Below are 23,846 nucleotides of genomic sequence, written 5' to 3'. Positions count from 1 at the left end.
TGCTAAGATAAGAGGGAAGAAGTTTGAAGTGCCCTCCTCCTCCCCATGACTGAAAAACCACACATATTAGACTGAGGGCTCTGTTAAGCTTTTGTGGGAAAAGATGATTGGAAAGGTGTATAGAAGGAATGTTACCAACAGCAGGGCATAAACTAGAGTGGTCATAAAACAATCTTCAAAGTAATTTCTGTTACTACAGTGATGAATCTGGGGGGAAGGTATAAATAAGCGTAATATCTGTCACCTATAAGATGTTTATAAAAGAAAATGAGAGCTGGGTAACTTAGTATCCTCATCCAGGAGACTGCCATTGAGCCCAACTTTACACCAAGTGCATCTAAGAGTTTAAAATACTTACCAGAAAAAAAAAGCTATATTGTTTATCATGCTCCAAAGCCACTGCAAAAATAGGGACTTGGTGCAGAATGAGCACAAAAAATCCAAACCACCTGCTACTGCTTTGTAGCATCAGTCATTATGCCAAGCAGTGGCAACACATGAAGCTGCTATTTGCCAAAGCATCTGGGTTGAAAGCAATACGGTGTTGTTCGCTGGCAGTGCTGTACAAGCTAGCACAAAACTGTTTCAAAATGTCCGTCAACCTCAGACGGGCTCTTCAAGACTTCTATAGGAATTTGCAGAAATCCTACAATTCTTAGCAACTTCAGAGCCCTATCACATACAAACAGAAGGCACCACAGACAACCTTCCCTCTTCTCTTCCTCTGCCCCACAAAACAGTAAGGGGAGACTTCCTAACATCCTTAGAAACAAAACGGAGTGGACGGAATAGAAAAATTGCCTTTGCCATTATTTGCGAGAAGGAAGCATGGTAGACTCTTGAGAGTGCCATGGTACTGGTCACCTTTAGCCAATAATCCAATATTTCAAAATGTTAGCAATGATTATGCTACAAAACGGGAATCATATGGATAGAGTTGCACAGAAACTAACAATGAACAAACACTATTAAAAGGACTCAAGTCAGAGATAGCCTTCTTCATGTGCTGATAATTATTTTGTTGTGGGTTCCACAACCATAGAAAAGATGGAGAATAATGTAACCTGATCTGTCTTCCTACATAAGCATGCCCCAAAGATTATGGAGAGATTTCTCTGAAATGCTCATGGTATCAAATAGAGAAAGCAAGCCAATCCATCTTCTGGGGCATGAGAAACAAGTTTGTAGGAGCAGTGAAGTCCCTGGTCAGCTCCACTTCAACCTCCATAGATTTTCAAGGGAAGCAAAGTCCTCAGTAGTGAACCACTAAACACATTCATATTTGGCCATAGCACTGTGTTTTCTATAGACACAGAAACTGTCATAGGGTTGGCCCAGAGTTTAACTGCAGAGACTGCGGTTTTTGTTGCAGATGCCCTGTTTTTCTTACAAATTTTCTAAATGGTCTGTCTCTATCATATTCATGGGTATGACATTACGGTGAACATCTCTTGAATTCTCAGTAGGCCTGAAAAACTTGGGAGACAGCTCACAAGAGAAAGAGATTAGTCTTCTGACCACAAAGCAAATCAGAGATCTGCACCTGGGCACACTGCAGACTACTGATCAGGAGCCAACTATCACTTCTCAAAGGGCACAGAATTCAAGACACTTACCTGTCCACTAGATTCTGAGGCTGAAAAAGTTATCTGTGGAGAGAATCTTGAAACTTGCCGGTGCTCCTCTCTTGCCTAGGGTTTAAAGCTCCAATAAATGGAAGACTCAGCTAGATGTTGCTCATCATCCAAAAAGAGGCAGCGTATCTTCCTGTCATGGGGAGAACCCTTCCACACAAGAATGTGACCTGATATGTTCCTACAGCCTTGTTTAGCCTATGCTGAAGCATTTTTCTTCAGATTTTCTCTTCAAAGCTTCCAATATCCTATTTGAGAGGGAGTAGGAAAGAACTCCTCTGTGGGAAGCTACAATTCTTTTATTTACAGAAATGAAGGATCAAAAAATTTCAGTATACAGGTTTAGTGATGACAAAGGAAAAACGCTCAACTACCTAACCTTGACATGTTCAAGAAATAACAGAGGAAATGAATGTCTAGGCTAATGTGTGCCAAATAAGAATGTAAACTCTGTATTACATACTATTATGAGGAAACAGAAGGCGGGGGGGGACACCGACCCCAAACCCAAAAATCATACATGAACTAAAGTCCCCCAGATGAAAAGAAGTGGTTACACTTTCACTTTTCCCTTTGCACTTTTATCTCTCTGGACAGTCCCCTGTCTTTCTTTATCAAGGACGAGACAGTTATGATCATTTTTAAAGAAACCATGCAAGCATGTTCCTACATATGGAACAGAATTTTTAGAAGTTCTCAACATTGACCAAAATTCCTACTGAGATAAAGTGGAGCTTTATCATTTGGTTATCACAGACACATAGCTGTGCAAACAAAGCTTTTGAAAAGCTCTTAAATAAGAATACAAATTTATGCATATGTGTCCCAATCTGTTTCTACTTGCCTTTGGTGTAACTGAATATGCTGCCAAGAGTTAATCTATTTACTACTACCAAATATTTTTAATAGCTATCTATGTATATAATCTATAAAGTTTGCAGAGCTACTCTAAAAACTAGACTCAATTCCAAAACTGGGAAAAGACAGATGCCTTCCCACCTTCTCTCATTTTATATGTTAGCTTGAGTTTCCCCAGCAAAATTCAGCTAGTTTTTGACAACTCTTATTAAAGAAGTTAATACTTCTTAATGGTGCTGCTTCATACTCCACTCTGCTCTACTCTGTTCAAACAAATAAGGAAAAGCTTTATAAGAGACACTAGAAGACTTTCCATCCTTCTTCAGCTTATGTGTATCAAAATGGCAGATATCCGAGTTCAGCTCATCCACTGGGAACAATTCATGCAAACTATCTTCTCTATGCCCATCAGCAGAAGGGGTGATTTGCCCAGAAGAAACGTGCGCTATGTGTGTGCCTGTGTCTGTCTGTGTGTGTGTGTGCACACACATGCCTAGTACTTTATTTCTGGATTCTGAAGGAACGATCAAAGAGTCTCAACGAATAAGGCTGCGAATCAAGGAATATAATTCAAGAAAGATAAATAGTCAGTGGATCCATGCATAAAAACCCCTTCTGTAATCAAGTAGATTAGATACTACAGTAATTCTGTCTACTCAGATGAGGAACTAGACAGGCAGGATTTAATTACTGAAGGCGAGAAGCATGTTAGGCATACAGATTCATACTCAGAGGTTAACATGCTTGTCCCTTTCCCTGTAACTGTACTGAGAACCCCAGAATGAGCTGGAGAAAAGACACTCCCTGACTCTTCGAAAATGAACATATAGGTGCTTCTCCATGGAGCATCTTATACAGACACTTCTAATAACTTTCTAAGGCATTTCTTATTTTCAAAACTCTTGCAGACAGTTCATATCTTTGAATAAGGAAAGACAGAAAGGAAAGACAGACCTCTGTCAGAGGTCCCATTAATCCAAAATGTGCAATACCTATCTAATTACCTGGTCTTTGATGAAATTCAGCTCATTCATTAGATAAATAACCTTGAAGCTAATCTTGAAAGGTGACCAAATCACTTTAAGTAGCCTGCTACACATAGACTTGCTCATAAGACACCAATTCACTTTTCTCTAAATTGATCAAAAGGCTTAGATAAGAGGGAGATTAAGCATCTTCCTAATGGTTTACTGCAGCTTCTTGGAAAGATGAAGTTACTGTAATCTGTTATCGAGGATAATGTGGATTTTTGATGGCAAAACGATACTGTTAATAAATTCAGATCTTTGCAAAAAAGGTATGATACAAAGTAAAACAATAAAATACTGTATTAAAATACTCTTAAACTATAACCAAGCTGTAAATCATGAGCAAGCGTATTTGTGCAAAGCAAGAATACCATTCTTTTCTCTACCAACTCCTTCCCTGGAAAAATGGTGAAGTAGATTTTTCATTCATATTATATAGGCTATAGATAATGGAGTTACTGGACACAAATTATTCCTCAGCTTTCTTAATGCACATTGAGTGTTTACATGCATCTGAGTTGAATACCTGTAGCCAGAGTGAAAGACTTCAAGTAAAAAGACGTCACTATAGATCTGGCAGTGTTTTTAACCCAAATCGTTGCTCTAGACTAAGTTAGCTCACAAATTCTATTTAAGGAAACTGCCTTCTATTGAAAAAGTGGAATATTCAGCTAGCTACGTTTTGGTGGCACTTTTTCTGAACAGAGTGTCAGAATTTTTGCATTTGGATGGCAGCCTGTAGAGTCTGGATTTCTCCCAAGAAAAAATGAAGTTTTGCTTCTTGCCTTCCCCTGGAGCTCCACATGCCTCCAGACATAGAAGAAAACACCAAACAAACAAAAAACACAACAACTACTTTTCGCCTTTCTCAAGATTCAAACAGTTGTTGCCTGGGGCCTTTTGCTACCACTATCTTTGTAGGAATACAAAGCTGAACACAGCATTCTAAACTGAAGTTGCAGAACCCTCACTTGAAAATTGACCAATTGATTTGGGTGCGAAACAGCCTTTTTTTCTGGGGGAAATCTCTTTTCTTCAGAAGAGAAGTCATGAAGACCCATAAAGTCCATAAACTCAGTGTAAGCCAGAGGTCCAGAACAACTTTACAGATACAATTTGTCAGAAGATGGAAGAAAATAGAACTTTTGAAAAAATCCTACAAAAAAACACCACAAAATTCTCTGGGTCTTTGGAAGTGAGAAGGAAGCAAAGGAATATTCCTGCAGCTCCAGGTCAGGGAAAAAGAGTTACATACATATATATATTTACATATTATGTATACATAAGAAAAGGTAAAACGACTGTGTTTTCTTTGTTTTGACCAGGAAGAAAAAGACCAGTCTTCTTCTGAGACAACATTAAGGTCAAAGGGAAAGGGAAAAGGATTCTACCAGTCCTCCTTTAAGGACTAGTAGACAACAGCAGACTTAACAGTTCAGTAAACACAGAACTAGCAGCTGTGTACATCTATACTAACAGAGTCAGCTGGGCCGAGGAAGGTTCCTAAACACAGAACTATGATCCACTGTGTCCATAAAATGTTAGAGCATTCATAGCATCAGTTCCAACTAGCACTCTTCCCCAGTAACTCCTGGGAATGTGTGGCAGTCAGCATGTTCCAGGAATCCTTCCCAATAGGCAGCTTTCAGGCAGCCACCCAGTTTTACAGGCTAGGACAGTTAACTAGCACAGATGTGTGCTGTTCCATGTGATCGGCTTCAGTGGCTGGGAACATTCAATTTACTAACACAGAAGTGGGCCTTTTTGTCTGTGAAATTTTATTCTTAAATCTCTTCTGACTACATCTGCTCTTGCAGCTCTCTTTTGGCATACTTTACTAATAGTGTCTTCTACCTATGTTGAGAAAATCTCCTTCCAAATAGTGAAAATGGCAAAACAGAAAAGGTTCAATTGTGAACGCGTTTTTTGTAAAATACTGGGGTGCAAAGAAAGAGGAGGGAAGACATGTCAAAAGCTATCATCTAAAGACTGCACTGCTTGCTTGAAGATTCTGGCCTGGTGAATCTGTTTCTTTGCAAGGTGCTTTGTTTAAAAGAAGCTAATGCTCCAATCAGACAACTACACAGTGAGATCAAAGGACAGGAACAGTTAGTTGATATTGAGGATCACCAAGCACAAAACATATACATGCAAAGATCTTCAAACACTAGTCTAAATTGAAGTACACAAACTACCTTATATTTTTTCAATTATTTACTTATCATCTCAATGCTAGAATCAAAATTTTCCTTCAACATCTTAACATGCTGATTTTGAAAAACTGAATTTTGGAGCAAACTCCAGAGATATGAACACTTAGCTTAAAAGAAACACTAGCTTTTGTACACCACCTTCTGAGATTAAGCACAGAAATACACTTAAACTATATGCTATGGATACATCATTTTACTCAGGTAAATCTCCAAGAATTACTCAGCACTGTAACATGATTACTTAATTTTACAGCAAAAAGTTTTAGAAAATGTTTAACTTCAGAAACAATAACAAATCAATTAATAGATTACTGTGGGGGTTTTTTTTTTTTTTTTACAGTCTTTAAGGAGCCCACATAGCCCACTTAAAGCACCATCTTAACATAAAAATAAGGAACACTACCTAAAACAAAGTTGTAAATGAAAGTATGATGGACATCCATTGCTTTTCACAGGTATTTTGATAAAATTTATTAAGTGAAATATTTCAAAGGGCAAACACACCCTTTCAATCCAAGCTAGCACAAAGCCTCTGATTACTGGAAGGTACAAAACTTGGTAAACATTATTTGTTTGGGGTTTTTTAAATATCTGTCAATAAGCTGATCTAATACATGTAAGCCAATATTCCATACCTACATGAAGATATCACCAGTTTCATATTCAATCCAACTCACAGAGAAGGATCTGATGTACTTCTTAGACATTACTAGCAAGTCAGAGCTCAATACAACAGGTGAAATCGTACATACTTTTACTAATATATAAAAACTTGAAGTCTCAGTTCAAGCTATCTAGGCATATTCAGTGACCTTGGAGGAGCATGAAGATGGATGAAAGTCCTACTACAGATAAGCTAGCATTTAAAAACAAACCCATCAAAATACTGTTGTATTCATCCCACTTCTTGGACTTCTATAATCGCTGTGGTCTGTACAGGGATCTTCACGTATTGCCAGAAATAGTTATTTATTCCCCTGGAATAGTAAGACAGCCCTGAGGAACTGCAGGCTATAATCACAGTATTACAACGTTTCTTCTCTATTCAAATACCTTACTGCCTACATAACCAGGAAAAACATTGCTTGTGTCCACAAACCAGGTAAGAATGACATCAACTTCACCCACCTTTGCAAACACGATCCTCCTACTTCATTTCCTGGCAGAGCACATCTATTGATCCTTCTACATTATATTTCAGAGGTAGTACAAACAAGCAGCAAGTTCACTCCGAGATACTGACCCCAAATAGGCAAGATGCACAAATATTAAAATTCTCTGTGATGTTAGTAAAGACACTGTGAGACAAGGTAACACTGTTGGGTGGTGTACCAAACTTTAGGTTGGATTCTCTGTTCACACGTAAAGTAGATCAGTAAGACAATGAAATACAAGTCAGGAGCATGCAAAAAAGAAATCAGTTAGAAGAATCAGAACTAACCAGCACAAGTAGAACTTAATACTATGCTTGTATCCTCAGTTTGTTAAAGGACCCTTAATAACCAATTAGGTTAGGAAAACGCAGGCACCAACAGATTTCCTTGGGGGAGGAGGAAATCAAGAACAAATCTCTCTTCTATGTCTGGAACAAAACTGCTGCCACCTGTTCCACCTTTATAGCAAATATGTTCAACAGCTGTCTTCATCTGCAATATACTAAAATCTAGATCTTCAAAGATATTTAGGTACTTAACTCAGCAAAACGTCAACAAGAGTTAGATGTGAGTATCAATGAAGTGCTAGGCCTCAGAAACAAGCCTTCAGAATATCACTTTGGTTGATCAATATATGCCGTGCTGCATATTACCCACTGTTGCCAGGATAACTGAAAGGTCAAAACTGCAAATTTGATGTCTCACCACCACTCATAAAAACAAATTATTGTTTCTTGCTCTCTAATCTAATCATTGTCCATAACAGCTTATCTTTTGAGAATAGAGTGTCGAGATGACAATCTGAGAACTGAAAACATTCTCAGTTTTATGATATTTTCCAAGCTTAATTATGTTCCTTAGTACAGAAGGTTTTAACTAGACCCACTTAGATTATGTCTGAACTTCATCTAGTGACATAAAATGGCTGACAAGTATATCCTTAAATTGTCTTACGGAAATATCCAAGCTAATAAGCATGGATAGCTGATTGCACATTAAGACATGGAAGCCATCGTAAAATCTGATGACAGGAACACCTACTCCCCTACATACAATAGGCAAAAAACTCCATCATCAGGTCTTAGCATATAGTATGTTGCTTTGACAAACTGGTAATATACTGGCTTGGCATACCAGTTAGGCATCAAGCTAACAGAATGTGTGGTCACCACTGTCTGGAATAGCATTTAATATAAACATATTAAAAACCATGTATCAAGGGATGAATTGAACTGAATAGGAAACAGCAGGCTGACTAGACTAGAAATAGAGAAATAACAGTTTTTAAGAAGTTACAGTGTCCAATTTCAGCAAGATCTATGAACAATATTTGCATAGTTCTTGCACCACCACCACCACCCCTCCCCCCACCTGATAATCAACAGATTTCCTACAAAGAACTATCAGGTACTCAGGACTGCCTGTTAAGAGAGCCATCCTATGGACTCTCTCTCTCTCTCTCTCTCTCTCTCTGTACTTCAAAACCTAACCCCAAAAGAATAGAACTGTTCAGGGATGGAGGGAGAGGTCATCTACATCTGACTGCATGATTTGTAAAACAGGATGCCTCCTACAAACATGTATTCCCCTTCTTACGGATTCTACAAAGGATATGCTAAGGAACTAAAGTGGGGCATGTTTTAAGTTAAGCCACTATTAAGCTTGTTTAGTGCTAGGGCTGGTCAAAACTGATGAATTTAGGGTATTTTGTCTCCACAAATAGCAAATCCAAACCAAGCTACTGCTGTGTGCAATGGAAGATTTGCACCCTAAGATGTACTTTGGAAATGCAAGACTTCAGACGTGATTCTTAAAAAGCTGTAAAGGGCAAGCTCCTGAACTAGTGTTGCCCATTGCTGAGTTCAAGGGAAGAAGCTTCCTCTAGATAGAAAGCAGTGGCCTTCCCCCAAGAAGCGTAAGGCTAAGATTCACTTCAAAGCCCATCCCCACTCCTAACTTCACTCAGAAACCTCCCAACCCAGGAAAACTATCACTCTATGAATGCAGTTTGCTCCCAAAAGCACACGAAACAGAACAAAACCAGCTGTCTGCTATACAGTATGATGCATAAGACAGAACGCTCATACTAGCAAACACCGGAGCCAGTAAGTCAACATGATATAGCACAATGCCAAGACTGTATTAGCAGCTCTAAATGCAGTCTAGCCATCCTATTACTGCGTTACCCAAGAGAACCTTTACTTTTCATTCACAGACTGACACCACAGGGGCTTTTTCATTACAGCTGCTCATCTGATGACTTTAAGGGCTATAAGATAGACTCTATATTTGTAGTGTTACATTCATTGTAGGCCTTGGGCATTCTCAGTGGACTGACCAGTAATTCTGTAAATGTATAATATTTTTTTATAATAGTTAAGATTGTAATTCTTAATCTGAAATTGAATTTTTTGTTAAAATTCAAATTTTTCTCAAGTCTAAGTGAGTCTTTGCTCTTAGAAATAGGTAACGGGAACAAATTTCAGCCTTGAAATATAGCTGCTAGAGCTCTACTGTTTATTAAAAAGAAATGTCATCACTTAATACTTTGTTGAAAGTTACCTCAAAAAAACGTTTTTAAAAAAGAGGACCACATAAATCAGGATACAAAATTAATAGAAATTACTTTTCTAAAATGTTAAAACTATAGATGTATATCTTTAAGATACTTTTATTTCAAGCATTATGCAGTTTTTGAAAGCACAAAGCTCCTCTGAATCTCCTATCTCAGTGGTCCCCTGATCTGACAACACCCCAACTCCACCAACACGGGAGAGGGAGACTAAGCTGCAGTGGCTGGAGCTCTGCACCGCCCCTGCCCTCCTGAAGAAACATGCTGTTACTGACTACTGCCACCCAATGCCCCTGTGAGCCCCACCAAGCACTCTTATGAACAGCCTAAGAAAGAATATTTCAATTACTTTTGCTGCAAAACACATATAAAACTTCCAGACATGAAAAAATCCTATACAACTACTAGCAGGGCTCTCTACAGGAATTCACACATATCTCTGAAGAGAAAGAGAGCTGCTCTCTCTTAAGAGGAAGCAAATTAAATAAAACCAGAGGCCTCTAAAGATCTTCTGTTTTAGATGCTTCAGTCTGTTCCCAAATAAGAAAAGTAGCATTCGCCACCAGGCTATACTTACATGCCAAAACCCTGGAACATGATTTTTGTCATTTGTTTCCTTTTCAATGAGGACTAAGGCTAAAAACTTAGATCTTCAATATCACGGGTACTAAGCAATTTTGGAGGAGGGAAAAAAAAAATCCCTTTTCTTTTAAATAGGCAACTTCTTTTTAAATATGGATGCATGAATCTAACTTTAGCTGTCCAGGTTTTCACATTTCTGATCTCAAATACAGAAACTAGAGCATTAATCTAGTCTCTTGACTTCAAGGTTATCATTCATTGAGGTCAATGACTCCATTTCTGAAAAGCAGAACTTCCACTTTCATTATGATAACTGTTGCCCTTCAGTAAGCAACTGCGTTCAACTTGTTCCTGACTGCTTTCTCACAACTGCTGACAAAAAACTAACAGGCAGAAAGACAGCACGAACAACTCCTGCAAAGGGAGTTATCTATGTAAAATAGTGGTTAACCCTAAAAGCATTCCTATTCATGTGAAGTGCTCATTAGCTATCTTTATTTAAAACTTCCACTACTAATGAGCAACCCTGTCTCTTACATTATTTTCTTGGTATCTTCTGTTTATGTTAACCTTCTGTTTATCTGCCCAGCCAAGACCTGAGTATCCAATAAAAACTGCCCGAAACGATACAGTCAAATATGTGAACAAGTTACTGGTGGACAGAATCAGCCTAATTGGAATGAGAGGCACCAACCAGAAACAAAACCGGAACCAGCCCACACTGGTTCCGTATGGAGCAGCAGTATTGGACACAAGTTTTTCTAACTACAGAGTAACAGTGGGGTTTTTTTGGTTTGTTTTTTTACTACTGACATATAAAAACATTCTTCAAAATAGCTACAGGCTCAATGAAATCAGCAGCTAAAATATTACAAATACGACATGTGAGAGACATGGCCCAATTCTAAATTTTCATTCTACTCTTACATAAAACTAACACCTGAACACTTGCAAGACTATAAGTTCAACCCAATCCAAGAACTTCCCAGAAGTCTTTATTCTGTACTTGTTATATTTTAATAAGCAATGCAGCTGGGGGAAAAAAAAAAACAACTACAAAAGGCAAGTATCCATGCAAGTACCTCCTATTTCATTGTTCTTGCACTATTCTTATTGAGTAGTATTGGAATGGCTTCTTTTTTCCCTTTTCCAAACATGAACAATATTTTTTAAAGATAAGAGCAGTATGATCACTTCCAGTGTTTTATCAAACAAATATAAAATTTTCACATTTTATATCACTTGCTTGGTTCTCAACATCTCTGGTGCATTCAGTGTATTTTCATGATGATGAAGAGAAGAATTTGATACAACTATTATTTTGATCTGTTTTCTGCATTCAAATTTACCCATGAAAATGTGAATGTGTTAAAAAAATAAAGTTAATACATGATAAATTCTACTGTACAATTGAAGATAAAATAACCACCCTACTCTTCTTTTTAATGATTTTACATGATCAGACCTCTGGATCAGTTTGTATAGGTATAAGAATTGGACAAAAATACTGTAATATTCATATATTGTATATGTCTATTTAAGATATAACTGATAACAGTTAGCCTGTTTCCATGCTGCCCTTAGTATGCAGAAATGTCCCAAACAGTGTTGTTCAATGGCCTTCTAAATCAGGAAGAGTTATCTGTTGTGTTTTAATATAAAGTGCATCATCATCTAAAAGCAGTTCAGAACATGCAGACTCTTTTTCCTTCCCTTCTGCTTTCAAGAACCATACTTCAACAATTAACTGTTACTAGTTAATCTCTTCTGAGAGGATCAGTATATGGTGTTAAGGAATGGATCCTTCTGGAACTTGTACTTTTGGTTTAACAGATCTATACCAGTCCTTTATACTCTCAACTGAGATATGAGCCCTTTTCTTACAAAGGTTAAGACAAGAAGCTTTAAGCTCTTCAAAAAGCTTAAAGATCTGACAACTAATTATTTTTAGTTACGTATTCCTAGGCTGCAGCCAACTAGAAAAATCAAAGACAAAACCAGAAAGTTCTCTGCTATAAATCCAATCCATTTTTATAAGGTAGCCTCCACAAAGAGGAAGGGGAAAAGTAACAACCAACCACACAGTCATACTCTGCTTAACAGGTGCAGGACAAGATGTAGCAATCACTTTGAGAACATGAACTTTTAAACATGAGATGAATCCTTGTTTGTAAATACACAGCACAATCCCAAATTTGATTACACCATAAAAAGTAAACACTTGCTAGTATGATTATCAGCATAATAACTACAACCATAATGGCAGTAATAGCATTGGCACTTAAGGTTCCTTTCTTTCACAAAATGTCCTGGAGAGACTGACTTTCAAAGTACAAAGAAGTAAAAAAGAAAAATTCACATTATGAAAATATTTTTTTTATCAGAAACCACATTTTAGGCAAAACTTTGTTATCACAACATCCACTTGTAATGCGCAAGCATGTCTGAAATATAAATTTAGCTTTTCCTATGAGCTGAATCCCCAGCTTTGCTTTTTGCAGAGTGTTTCACAGAAAAGCAGTATAGATCCTACAAAATCTACAAGTTAACAAGATGGACAAAAAGCAATTATTGAAAATCTTTCAGTTGTCCAAACAGCATATTGAAATGCCTTTCTCTATATGTCTCCTACGTACCACAGGTGCTAAGAACAGGGCAAAAAGACAAGTCAGACACGCTGCAAATCTGTCTTCCTGGTCAGACAAATTAGAAAATAAGATTCAGTATCATAATTTCTTCATATTTTCACTCTTTTTTTTTTTTTTTTAAAGCAGTGGACCTTAATACATTCCTGCGTTTTCAGCTTAAGTGTGATCTAAAATTTAAGTATTCCAAGATAGAAAAAGTGAGAAAATCCCCTTCCTCAAGAGAATTGTTTCCCCCAGTTAAGCTGTGGTTAATTTTAGGGTTTTAGAGTAGGTCAGTTTCCAGTGAAATGAAATGATGCCCATTGTAATAAAGAATTTATTGACCCTATAGAGGCTTTCATGCTTTAGCCAAAGGTAGCTTAGATATTACCAGGCATCTCTGATCAGTCACCCTCAAAAGCCAAGCCTTGTTGAAAATGCAAAAGAACCATCCTCAATAACCACAAAACCTTTCAATTTCTGGCCTGAGCTTTCACCAGCTACTTTGAACTTGAGAAAGATATCAGCCGAGTCATCATATGACTCTTGCTGTTACTGCATTACAAAATAATTACAGTACATTTTTTCATTTTAAGGCATGCAAATCGCATTTATTCTCAGAACCTCAGCATACTAATATTGGCTCTCCTAATAAACAGAAAACTGCAAATAAATCTTACTTGTCTAACTTATATGACATGTCAGAAGCCTGAAAGTCTTTGTCAAGGTACATGGTTTTTCACACTGTATTTTATTATGGGACTTCTAAATAAAGAATTTGGGCTTTAGAAGATAGAATTACTACTTAAAATTCAAACTCTTGTATATATTTCTGCTCTTTAAGCTCGTAATTCTACAAGCTCCCCATCATCAGAAATCCTGGCCAAAATTGAAAGTGCTTAAGTTTTAAGCTTTAAATCAGATTAATGTATTACAATATGAAATTTAATTCTCTCAAAGTGTAAGATACATGAAGTACGATTTCATAATGATATCTCTCCTTTCAGTTGTGGGCCAAATACTTTTAAAGCTTTCAAACCATTTTCTCAATATTTAAGTTGGGCTGTATTTCAATCCACACCACAACAAGCAAATGACCTACAATGGTATCAACTGCAATGAATGCCTACTAAACAGAGCTGCAAAAATTCAACAGAACATTGAAAGATTCAATTTTGAGACTTTAAATGTTATACCTCTAGATTTATATATTTAAAATAACTGAAATATCCCTTCAGAATATTTTTTATTTCCCCTCTTCTTTGCCCCACCTAATTTTAGAATTCTTCAGACCCAGTTTTACTTGAGCTATCAACGTACAACTTACAGACGTTCAACTGGAATGAACGAATGTTTCGTTTTCACAGAATGAAATATCCACTTACAGCATCTTGGTCTTAATCCAACATGCTCCATGTAAATATACCCTCTAAAGCTGTTTATGCATGAACAGCTGATGCAACTGAAAACTGTCAATCAGGAGATGATCTGCATGCATACGTAAATCTATCTAGCTTTTTTTGCAGCCCCAAGGATTCATGGGTTTTAAAGCTGAACAAGCAAATGAAAGATCTGTCTTGTGTACTTCACTGCTCTAGGCCTCAAAATCTAAGTCACAGCACTGTTCATGGCTCAAATAAGGGCATTTGGGTATAAAAAACTACCAATCCTCCTGTACAACCTGAATTTTATTCTACTTCTGCTGATCATGACTTTTCATGTCAAAATATTAACCATATTTCCAGCAGAACAGTATCATAAAAATAAGCAATTTAATCTGCAAATACACTTGGCACGTACAGTATTTCGATGAGCAAAAAATGGAAGAACTTCCTAAAACATCAATTTTAAGAACGGCTAGTGACTTTAAAAGATGTTCAAAGATCCCATCCTCAGTTCCTGAGAAATCCTACAGTAACTGGACATAAGCATCTGATAAGGCACAGTGAACTCTTATAAGCTATTAATTTGCTATGCTCTGCAGATGGATCCATAACATTTCTTGAAAAGAAAGTTAACCAATGATAGAAATAGTGTGTCACTAAATAGGTGACATACATCTGTTGGCATGTGGGGGGCCTTAAAAGAGGTCAATAACAAACAAGACAAGACTAAAAGCAGTACAGTTAGTCACCATGTTTAAAAGCAAACCCCTTTTTTGCATAAAACTTTGGAAATGGTTATTTCCGTTCAGGGAAACCCATTTTCTTCCTGGATAGCTGCAGAAGAGTTTCAAAGGGCAAAGGAAGATTTCAGAATTCTGCAGGTTTTTAAATATTCTACTAAGGTTGGAACAACATCATTTTAGGGGTACAGAGAATGGAATAGAAACAAAAAGTAGACCAAAACCATCAAATAATTTCCCTTCTAAAGCCCTTGAAAAAAAGATCACCTGTATGCATCGTCTTCTTTCAAGTCTCATATCATCCTGCGGGGGTGTGGGGGACAGGGGAGTCCAGCAGCAATTAACACTGCAAATGAAGAGAAAAAGAAGTAAATGTAAATACAAACTAATGAGATACCTACAAAAAATTTAAACCTCCGTTCTACAAGATCCACATAGCGCTGAGTTCAACCCTAGCTCTCAGGTATAATCACAGAGCTAAACCAAGGAAGTTCCAACAGAAAACGAAGTTTTCCAACAGTAAAAGTAGAAAGAGACATTACAAAGACTATCTTCCACTGACATCTATTGTTAGAAAAATGTATCTAAGAGTCAAAATTTCAGAGATTAACTTAAATTTCAACTAGTCATTGAACAGTTCTGAAAAAAAGCTCTTCTCAAACCTGCAAAAGTGGAATTACTGATAGTTACCCATATTTGCAAAGCCCTAAATATGTGGATTTTTACAGAAACTCAGGACAAAATTTATAAAACATGACTGCGCTTATGTGGGATTTTACCAAATCAACAAACTATGAGCTGTAAGTGCACATAAATCCATACATGTGCAAGTCCATTTTTTCCTCCTCTCACATGAAATTGAATTAGGCTCACCTTACAACAAATTAAAACATGCTCAGAAAAATTAACCTTCTACAAGACAAAGTGATATAAAGACATGAGTTTCTAGGAAGAAATCATTAGCAGAAGTTAAAAAGAATGGTGGGAGTATAAAAAACCAAACCAAAAACACCCAAAGAAACCACCAAGCTCCAAAACATAACACCCAACAGCTAACCAACCCCTGGTCAAAGTATTTTTCAAGTATTTGCTTTTCACTTGTTCTCCAACTAAATATCATTGGTAGTCTACAACCTACGAAGATACCAAAACCACTTACAAATTACTGAGAATTTTAAAGAACCTCTGCAAATTACGTAACAGCTCAAATTGTAGGGTCTTGATTATCACTATTTAAACACCTCCTGATATACATAACTCCAAGAAAGTGTCGAGCCTAAAATGCACTTAGATACTGCAATCTGAGCAGACAATGTTGCAGTTCACTCCGTTCCTTCATCAGCAGTGACTGTTTAAACACTGTATATACCCTAAGCCAAGCAGTTTTTCTGTCACCACACTGGCTTCTTCCTTGTGACATGCATTCACAGACACACACAAACAAAAAAGGGTGGGAGGAAGACAAGGAAGAATTACTTTTTTGATACATGTAGGGGCACATGTTTCAGCAGTTCTGTTGTTATTTTACAAGCAGGTGAATTCTTGCTGTTATGCCTCCAAAAGACAGAGGGGGCAAACAAAAACTGGCCATGTCACACCATGAATCAACAGCCTTAGTTTTTTACTGCTGAAGTTCCAGAGACCTAGAATGTCACTATCACATCCACAGCAGTCATGAACTTGTCAAGGCTGATGAGTACTGCCTAAGGCTACACAAGACCCTACAAACTAGGCACTCTGATGTCTAAATTGCTTCAATTTGGATAAAAGATTCAGTCTGGTACATGTGCTAAGTGTATACATTACAGAGACAGACTTAGTGTCTTGCACTGAGCTTAGTCCCACTAAACACAGCAGAGGCAGCCACTTGTATTCAAGAACAAGAAAAAAGGAAGAAATAGCAAACTCTTCTCTTCTTTACACTAAATAGTCCCTGGATTTAAACAAACAAACACACAAACAACAGAAGTCCTGGAGCACCAGATATGTTCAGCCTAGTTAGGTGTCTTAAGGCTACAGAGCTATAATCTCATTTTTGAAAGTTCTCTCTGTCCAAGTTACTTTTATTATTATTTTTTATTATTATTAACTACAGTATCTGTGGACACTAAGATTAGAGAAAGCCTTTTCCACTGATAGCTGCAGGGACTGAAGGCATGACTCTTTTGTCGTTACTACTCTAGCTCAAATACAGCAAGGATCACCTCTCATTTGCATTAGTACAAGGCCAGTTTCAATAAGCCAGCTTAGTTCAAACTATCAACAAACATGAGCAAAGCTAGCTGATTTTCAGCCAAAACAGATCGTAGAGCATTCATACATTGTCTTCTGCCAGTTCTACAATGGGAATGGTAAGCTCCAAAAGCAGCACATTAGCACATCTCCGGCGCTTTACAACAGCCTAATGTTGTATCAAACTGACTGCAACGCTAGCAACATACAGCACTGTCGTGGGCAACAGACTGCCAACTCTATTCCAAACCGTAAGAGGAGGAAATCAGTTGATAGGAACATACTATCCAATAAATACAAAGACTACCAAGCTATAGCTACAGAACTTGAAATCACACAGCTGATTTTGTCAAAGCAGTAAAGCAACTTCATACACACAGGAAGCTATGCTTTTTGCTGATTGGAAGTTAATCTAGGTTATTTTTAAGATCACTTATAATACTAACTCTGAAAAAGTATTTATCTTTCAAAGAATTCACAGAAGTATAAGAAATGAGAAACCACAGATCTGAATTATTTTAGAATTTAGAAGATGATGTTAGAGCTACTGACAGTAAGAGTTGCTGATGTAACTAAGAAGTCATCAACAGGTTATTAACAGGGAACCAATACATCCACCCACTTCACACCTAACTAGCAAAACATATCCATCACAAAACAATGGGTTTCTTCAGTCTCCTCACAACTCTCCAACAATTATCACATTCTGAAGAACTGGACAACTAAAGTGGAATTAAAACCCAGAGTGGAAAGGCAGGTTTGTAGCACTGTATTCTGAGAAGTGATCCACAACATAAAAAGTAATCTTAAAACAGTAGCAGAGAACAAAGACAATGAGTTACTGTGATGGTAACAGCATCATAGACACACAACATAAAAGGGTAACATTTTAAACTTTTTTTTTTTTTTAACAGATACAACCAAATCACATATAATAGCTGCAGGGGTAACACATTAAACTCAGTAACTGAGTGTCTTCTGCTGTGCTTCTGCATTGCCAAGTTCTTAAAACCAAAAGGCCTTTTTACACAGCCCATACAAGGGCGTCCTGGTTCAGATAATAAATTGATGACAAGAGCAGGCAAGCACAAATCCCACTCATTCCACAGTCTGTAAAATCATTACTAGAAGAATCCCCTTAATAATAACATTTACTGGGCTTCAAGAACCCAGTTTGATCTACTTACTGCTATAGAACTGAAGTGAATTGGAAATAAAAGAGTGGAGGGAGGAAGAGATCCCAAGAAAGGTGTTGAAAAGCAAATTATGAAAGTGGCATAACAAGCAAAAGAATAAAACCTCAAGTCTTTCATTTAAACAAAGAGAGCAGTTCTTAGAAATCAAGTGTGTATTAAGCTACTATGCTAAAACTTTACTTCATGCTTTTATTTCCTATTTTAATTACTGTTGCTTTCTACTCTTCATCTCTCCAACCCACACACAGTGCTCCTCTGATCTCCTCAACATACAGATAATGGGATTACCTACCCAAACCACTCCACATTCATTAATAATTTCAAGTGTAGAGTTCAGCTTTACTACAAAATCTTTTGCTAGATAAGCCAAAGATGTTGAGTACATTTTATGCCATGTTATACCCCACCATATTATAAAGATGGTGACTGTGAAAAATAAAGCTTTGGCTTTTCCTTACACCATAAGCCTGGTTTGCCTGTTAGCCTCTTTGAGGACTAAGGTTCTATTCCACTGTATTCCTTAACAGCTCCACTCCTTCCTTCAAAACACTCAATACCCAACTTATGTCAACAGGTTCACTGTAAATCAAAGTTGGTTTCAGAGCAATCATACTTCTAAAAAACCTAAAAGTTAAAGTGCAAAAACTATTACGTCTCTCTGAAGATGCTTCATCATCCTCCCCCATTTCTCTTTTTTGTGTTTGGCTGGGTATCAATCAGATCGTGAGATTTTGCAAACGGGGACAATTTTATTACATATGAGCACAGTAGAAAGCCAGTTCAGCTCAATCTAGATGCAGCAGAGTAGTAAGACTTTTTTTTTTTAAACTATATTATTTTATAAACATAAGAATGTAAGTCATGTTACATATTTAGTTTGTTTAATAGTTACTAATTTAAAGCATCTAGAGTTAAAAGATTCTATCCAATTGTATTCATTGCAAGTTTGCAAAGTATTAAAGGCAACTATCAAACATCTTTAAAGAAAGGCCACATTTACACTCCAATTTTGCTTTAATTTTAAGTATATATGAAGAATTCTTTCCATAACAAATTTAAATAAGAGTTTTCAGAAAATCAACAATAGCACACCCAATATCTTGAATTAAAAGAAAAGTCTGTCAGGGAGAGTTTTACTTTTTATACCTCACTAATTTAAACACTTTGTATATAGATTTAGTTTCCTTATTCATTACCACTGTATTGTAAGATTCAATATGGCACCTTTTGCAAATTAATCACAACAAAGTTCTGGAAGTTTTTCCTCTGTGAAAAGGTTATTTTGCAATTTCTGAAATCATACTCATGAACTACTAGAGAAATCTCTGCATACCTCATGACTACACACACTGTTGTCAGAGATGAACATAATTCAGGTCACTGACCTTCGGTAAATACAGGCAGGCCTGTTGCTAGCAACATAAAATATAAATACTTACTTAGAAGCAAAAATATTTATTTGTTTACTAGAAAAATTATCCTGAGATATACACCATGAAAATGGGATTATTAACATACCATTATTAACATATAACGGATCTAGGCATATATAAATCTATACAATAGCAATTTCTTAAACTGTTGTTATTCTGCATCTCAACAGCCTGTTCTTGAAGCTACACAGACAACCAATGATGTTGCTTGATGTAAGACATACAGGGCAAAAGATTTACCAAATATACCAGATTTGGTGCATTATTCAAAATACTGCATAATAAGATGTGAAGTACAACCAATACTGCTGGAATGTAAAATAAATCTCATAGGGTGCTAGTGATTGTCAACTTCCAGAACTAGTTCCCAGAGAGACATGATTGAGGAATTCCAAAATCATTATTTTTACATCGCACAGCACATACTATGTGTGTTGTTACTAGGTAAAATCCCATGTGTTTAGATGTATAAATTAACATGTATCTGAAAACCAAACACACACACAGGTATATTTACTGCTTCTGTTCTATTTAGGACCAACAGATGTGATGTTATATATAAGAAGTAATTCATGAGAACAAAAAGAAAAAAAACAGACTAATTTGTATATCCAGTGTACAAAGCAGAACTCAGTACATCATCTCCCATCATTTCACCTACAAAATCACACAGATAAAATGAAAAGCAGTATGGTTTCAGCATGAAAACCCAACATACCCCTCGACTTTTATGGTCACCTGTGTGTTTCTATACCTGACAGCCAATATACTGAGTACTAAGCAAAATACAAGTAATTCGTGATCAGCATCACATTTAGCATGTTTGTTCCCAAAGTCACAGATCCCTGTCTCCAGGTTTAAGTGCTTTGGATTACGGAAAACCTATTAGCTAAATGTTTTCACTGAAATAGTAACTACATTACGACTATTTTTAGGTTTTAAAAGTCATAATTCACTAAGAAAAATATACTTCAGTTTAGTTTGCATATTCAACAGAACTATGAGCACAGTCACCTTCATGTCAGTTTACCCCATGCTTAAGAAAGGGAATGTTAAAATTTTGGGAGGAGCACATTTTTGTACATGACTGGTTTCCAAGTTAGGGTGAAAACACAACAATCAAAATTGACTTCACCAATACACAATTCATCCTAAGAGCTTGTATTATACTTTGTGTTCCCAATGAGTTTTAAATGCACACTGCTAAACTAGAAAACTATGCTAGTTTCTAGATCAGTATTTGTGAAATGCTTATGAAACAACCATATCTAAAATGAAACATAGTCTACCATCATTTTTCTTGTACACTGTAAAATTATTCTCAGTGTTCCAAGAAGCATTAGTTCCTCTAAAAAGAATATACTGTGAATGACTAGTTTCCCTCTTATGCTAAATTTACAACACGTGATGCAAGAACCCATCCTTTAAGTGTGAAAGCATGTACAAGCAGCTTTACTGAAATCACAAAGTTTCTCACCCAAATTCAAACCTGGCAAAGGCAAAACTACAGTTGCAGTAGAGCAAGAATTTCTTTTCAGCAGGAGTACCACTTAAGCAGTCTGTATCCTTTCCACCACTAGCTGCTTGGCTGAGACAGTGCTACTATTACAAGAACACTCAGCAAACTGCACTGTGGAACTGACCCAGGTGGAAAAACAGGGAGCAGGAGAAAAAAGACCACTACTTTTTATGCCGTATCAGTCCTCTAATCTGGTCCACTACAGATGCACAGTAGTGTGGCAGTAGGAACAAACAGCTGGGCCAAAAAGGGACTTCTTAGGCCAGTACTGGTGTCAAAATATTAAGTATGGAAGCGACCTGATTTTATCATAGAAGGACCTACACTGGTGCTACACCAGTACTAATTCAGTAAGACTTCAGACTGCAATCTGAATCTCTGAAATACCTGGTTTATAACATACAATTTTTTAAACCTATCCCTTTTATGAAAAGAAATGCATAACTTCTAAAAAATGTACTGTTTTCCTTCTACACAAAGGGACTGAACAGTGTAAATGTTATACTTGACCTATAGAGCCAGACAACTTGGGATTTGTTTTATAAATATTTATTTGTTCATGTGAACCCCAGAATAAAGCCTATGGTTTTAGAAAGAATTAAACTGACACAATTTAGGAGGAGGAAATTTAAAAAAAAAAAAAAAAACAGAGAGAAAAAAGCCCCACACACTAATAAAAATGTTAAAATACTTGAGATTTTTTAGATAATTTGCATATGCTTCCTTTGTTACTCATTGACTAAAAATATTAATTTTAGAAGCACAAACTTAAAATATTTTTCAGTATACTGACTATATAAGGAACCACAAATTAGAGGGAGGAGTGGCAATTTTTTCCACCTGCTTAATAGTGTCAAGCAAAACAGATGTGGCTACATTTTAACTGTTTTGGAACAGCAAAGTAAGTCAGGCCACTGTATTTAGCCTTCATCAACCAAAAGAAGCAAAGAGATGCTACAGCAGGAGTTGCCCATCCCCTGAAACATTAGCTAAACCATTCACAACTGCTGGATGGCACTGAACTCTTATAACCAAGTAATTCCTTCTGTACTGTTTAATGGCCTCACTGAGTACAACTGCAATTACTACAGAGTCCCATTTAAAGTCAAATTCATGTAAGCCTGAAGACAACAGAATTCCAGGAAACCGAAGGATATTTATGAAAACCATGTATTTTTGAATTATTTCTGTTGTCTTACAAAAGCAGATGCATGTAATAATCTAATTCTTTTTCATGTTAACACGTGCATCCAACCTATGATTTCCTTAAAAGGTGACATCTGATAAGCAAGGATTTAATTCTTTTTTTTAGAAATAGAGACATTTTCATTCGTATGTTAAACATGAACTAAACAGTAGCATGTGAGTAAAATCTATTTCAAAATAGATCCATGAGGGCTGTAAACGGGTTTATCCAGAGTACTGTGTTCTCACAGTTGTAAAATGCTTTTCAGAGATGAGATTTTTCTAGAGATGTCCTCAGAAAGATTGATCAATTCATTTACAAAAACTGTTTCTGTTCCTTGTGGTTAGGAAAAGAACTTTAAAAATGCAAAGCAAAACATATGCCACATTGCATTCATCAGTTTAGAACTTTAGACCTAAAAGTCTCAAGAGAGTATAACCTTCCCACTTCTCCCTGGTTTTTTTTTTTTTTTTCAACCATAAAGCTAGCAAGCAAACAAAGAATTAAAGGAATGCCTAAAATTTCCACAGAATGTGGCCAAACATCACTCAATTTACAGATCTTTACTACAGTCTTAATATTACTACAGCTTACTATTCTTCCAATTTTGTGGTCACTACCTACTACTTCCATTCTTTGTTGTACCCTCTATTTACAAAACAGACCCTCTGCTTCTCAGAGACCTGGCAAGAGAGGGTACTCAGAAGCAGCTACTTCAACTTTTTAATCCTAAACTAGAGTTGGGACAGCACTTGTAGAGCTCTCCAGCCAAGCAATGTGCACTGAAATGCCTCTCAAAAACTGCAGGAGCCCAGTCACACATTGTATGTATGCATAGATACACACACACATGCACACTACATACATACAGGAGGTAAGGGTGGTTGTTCTCCCCTATGAATACAGACTATTTTAACTGCAATGTCTTTATACTGATGAAAAAATAAAATCTTATTTTTCAACAGGCGAAAACAACAGTTCCTGTCCAAAAGTTTGCTAAAACAGCTATTAAAAAAGAGGAATTCAAATAAATGGAAGAAAATAAAATGGGCATCTGAATGGCACAGTGTTTTCACAGCTGCCAGGGTTTTATACAAAATATTATGACACATTCAAGAGAATTCAACTTTCTAAGTGACCCATCCTTATCAAATTCAGATGTTACTGGGTTTTGACATCATTACTGTTTCCTTGTTTTAACTGTTTGCTTTTTCTTTTCCCCTTTTAATTCTGCCCTGAACCATGACAAATTCCATATCATGCTGCAATGTACATGTAACAGGAACCAGAAATTAATAAATTAATAATTATCATTATGTTTCAGTAAACACTACTGTAACAGAATTCATCAAAAACAGACAGCATGTAATATCTTACTCAGACAACAACAAACTCCATTACAAAAATACTTCATATACTTCTACAGATTCCTGGGAAATTATCTGTGGAGCTGCTATCATATGTCTAAATGAAATAAGACTACTCCA

General features: G+C 36.6%; 1 protein-coding gene across 5 annotated transcripts in view; it reads right to left on the bottom strand.

The window, feature by feature from the left end:
- DYRK1A (dual specificity tyrosine phosphorylation regulated kinase 1A) overlaps window positions 1-23,846 on the bottom strand; it is a 92,839-nt gene that overhangs the window by 47,454 nt on the left and 21,539 nt on the right. For 4 of the 5 annotated variants that reach the window (XM_074814355.1, XM_074814356.1, XM_074814357.1 and 1 more), the window contains exon 2: window positions 15,061-15,139. The exons of the other annotated variant lie outside the window; for it this stretch is intronic. In XM_074814355.1, the coding sequence (XP_074670456.1) occupies window positions 15,061-15,070 (10 nt within the window). In that variant the 5' untranslated portion in view covers window positions 15,071-15,139. The remainder of the gene's footprint in view (window positions 1-15,060; window positions 15,140-23,846) is intronic. 5 annotated transcript variants of the gene reach the window in all.

This window comes from Strix aluco, chromosome 2 (genome assembly GCF_031877795.1).
Source record: "Strix aluco isolate bStrAlu1 chromosome 2, bStrAlu1.hap1, whole genome shotgun sequence".
NCBI lineage: Eukaryota > Metazoa > Chordata > Aves > Strigiformes > Strigidae > Strix > Strix aluco.
This window is presented reverse-complemented; position numbering and strand designations above follow the sequence as displayed.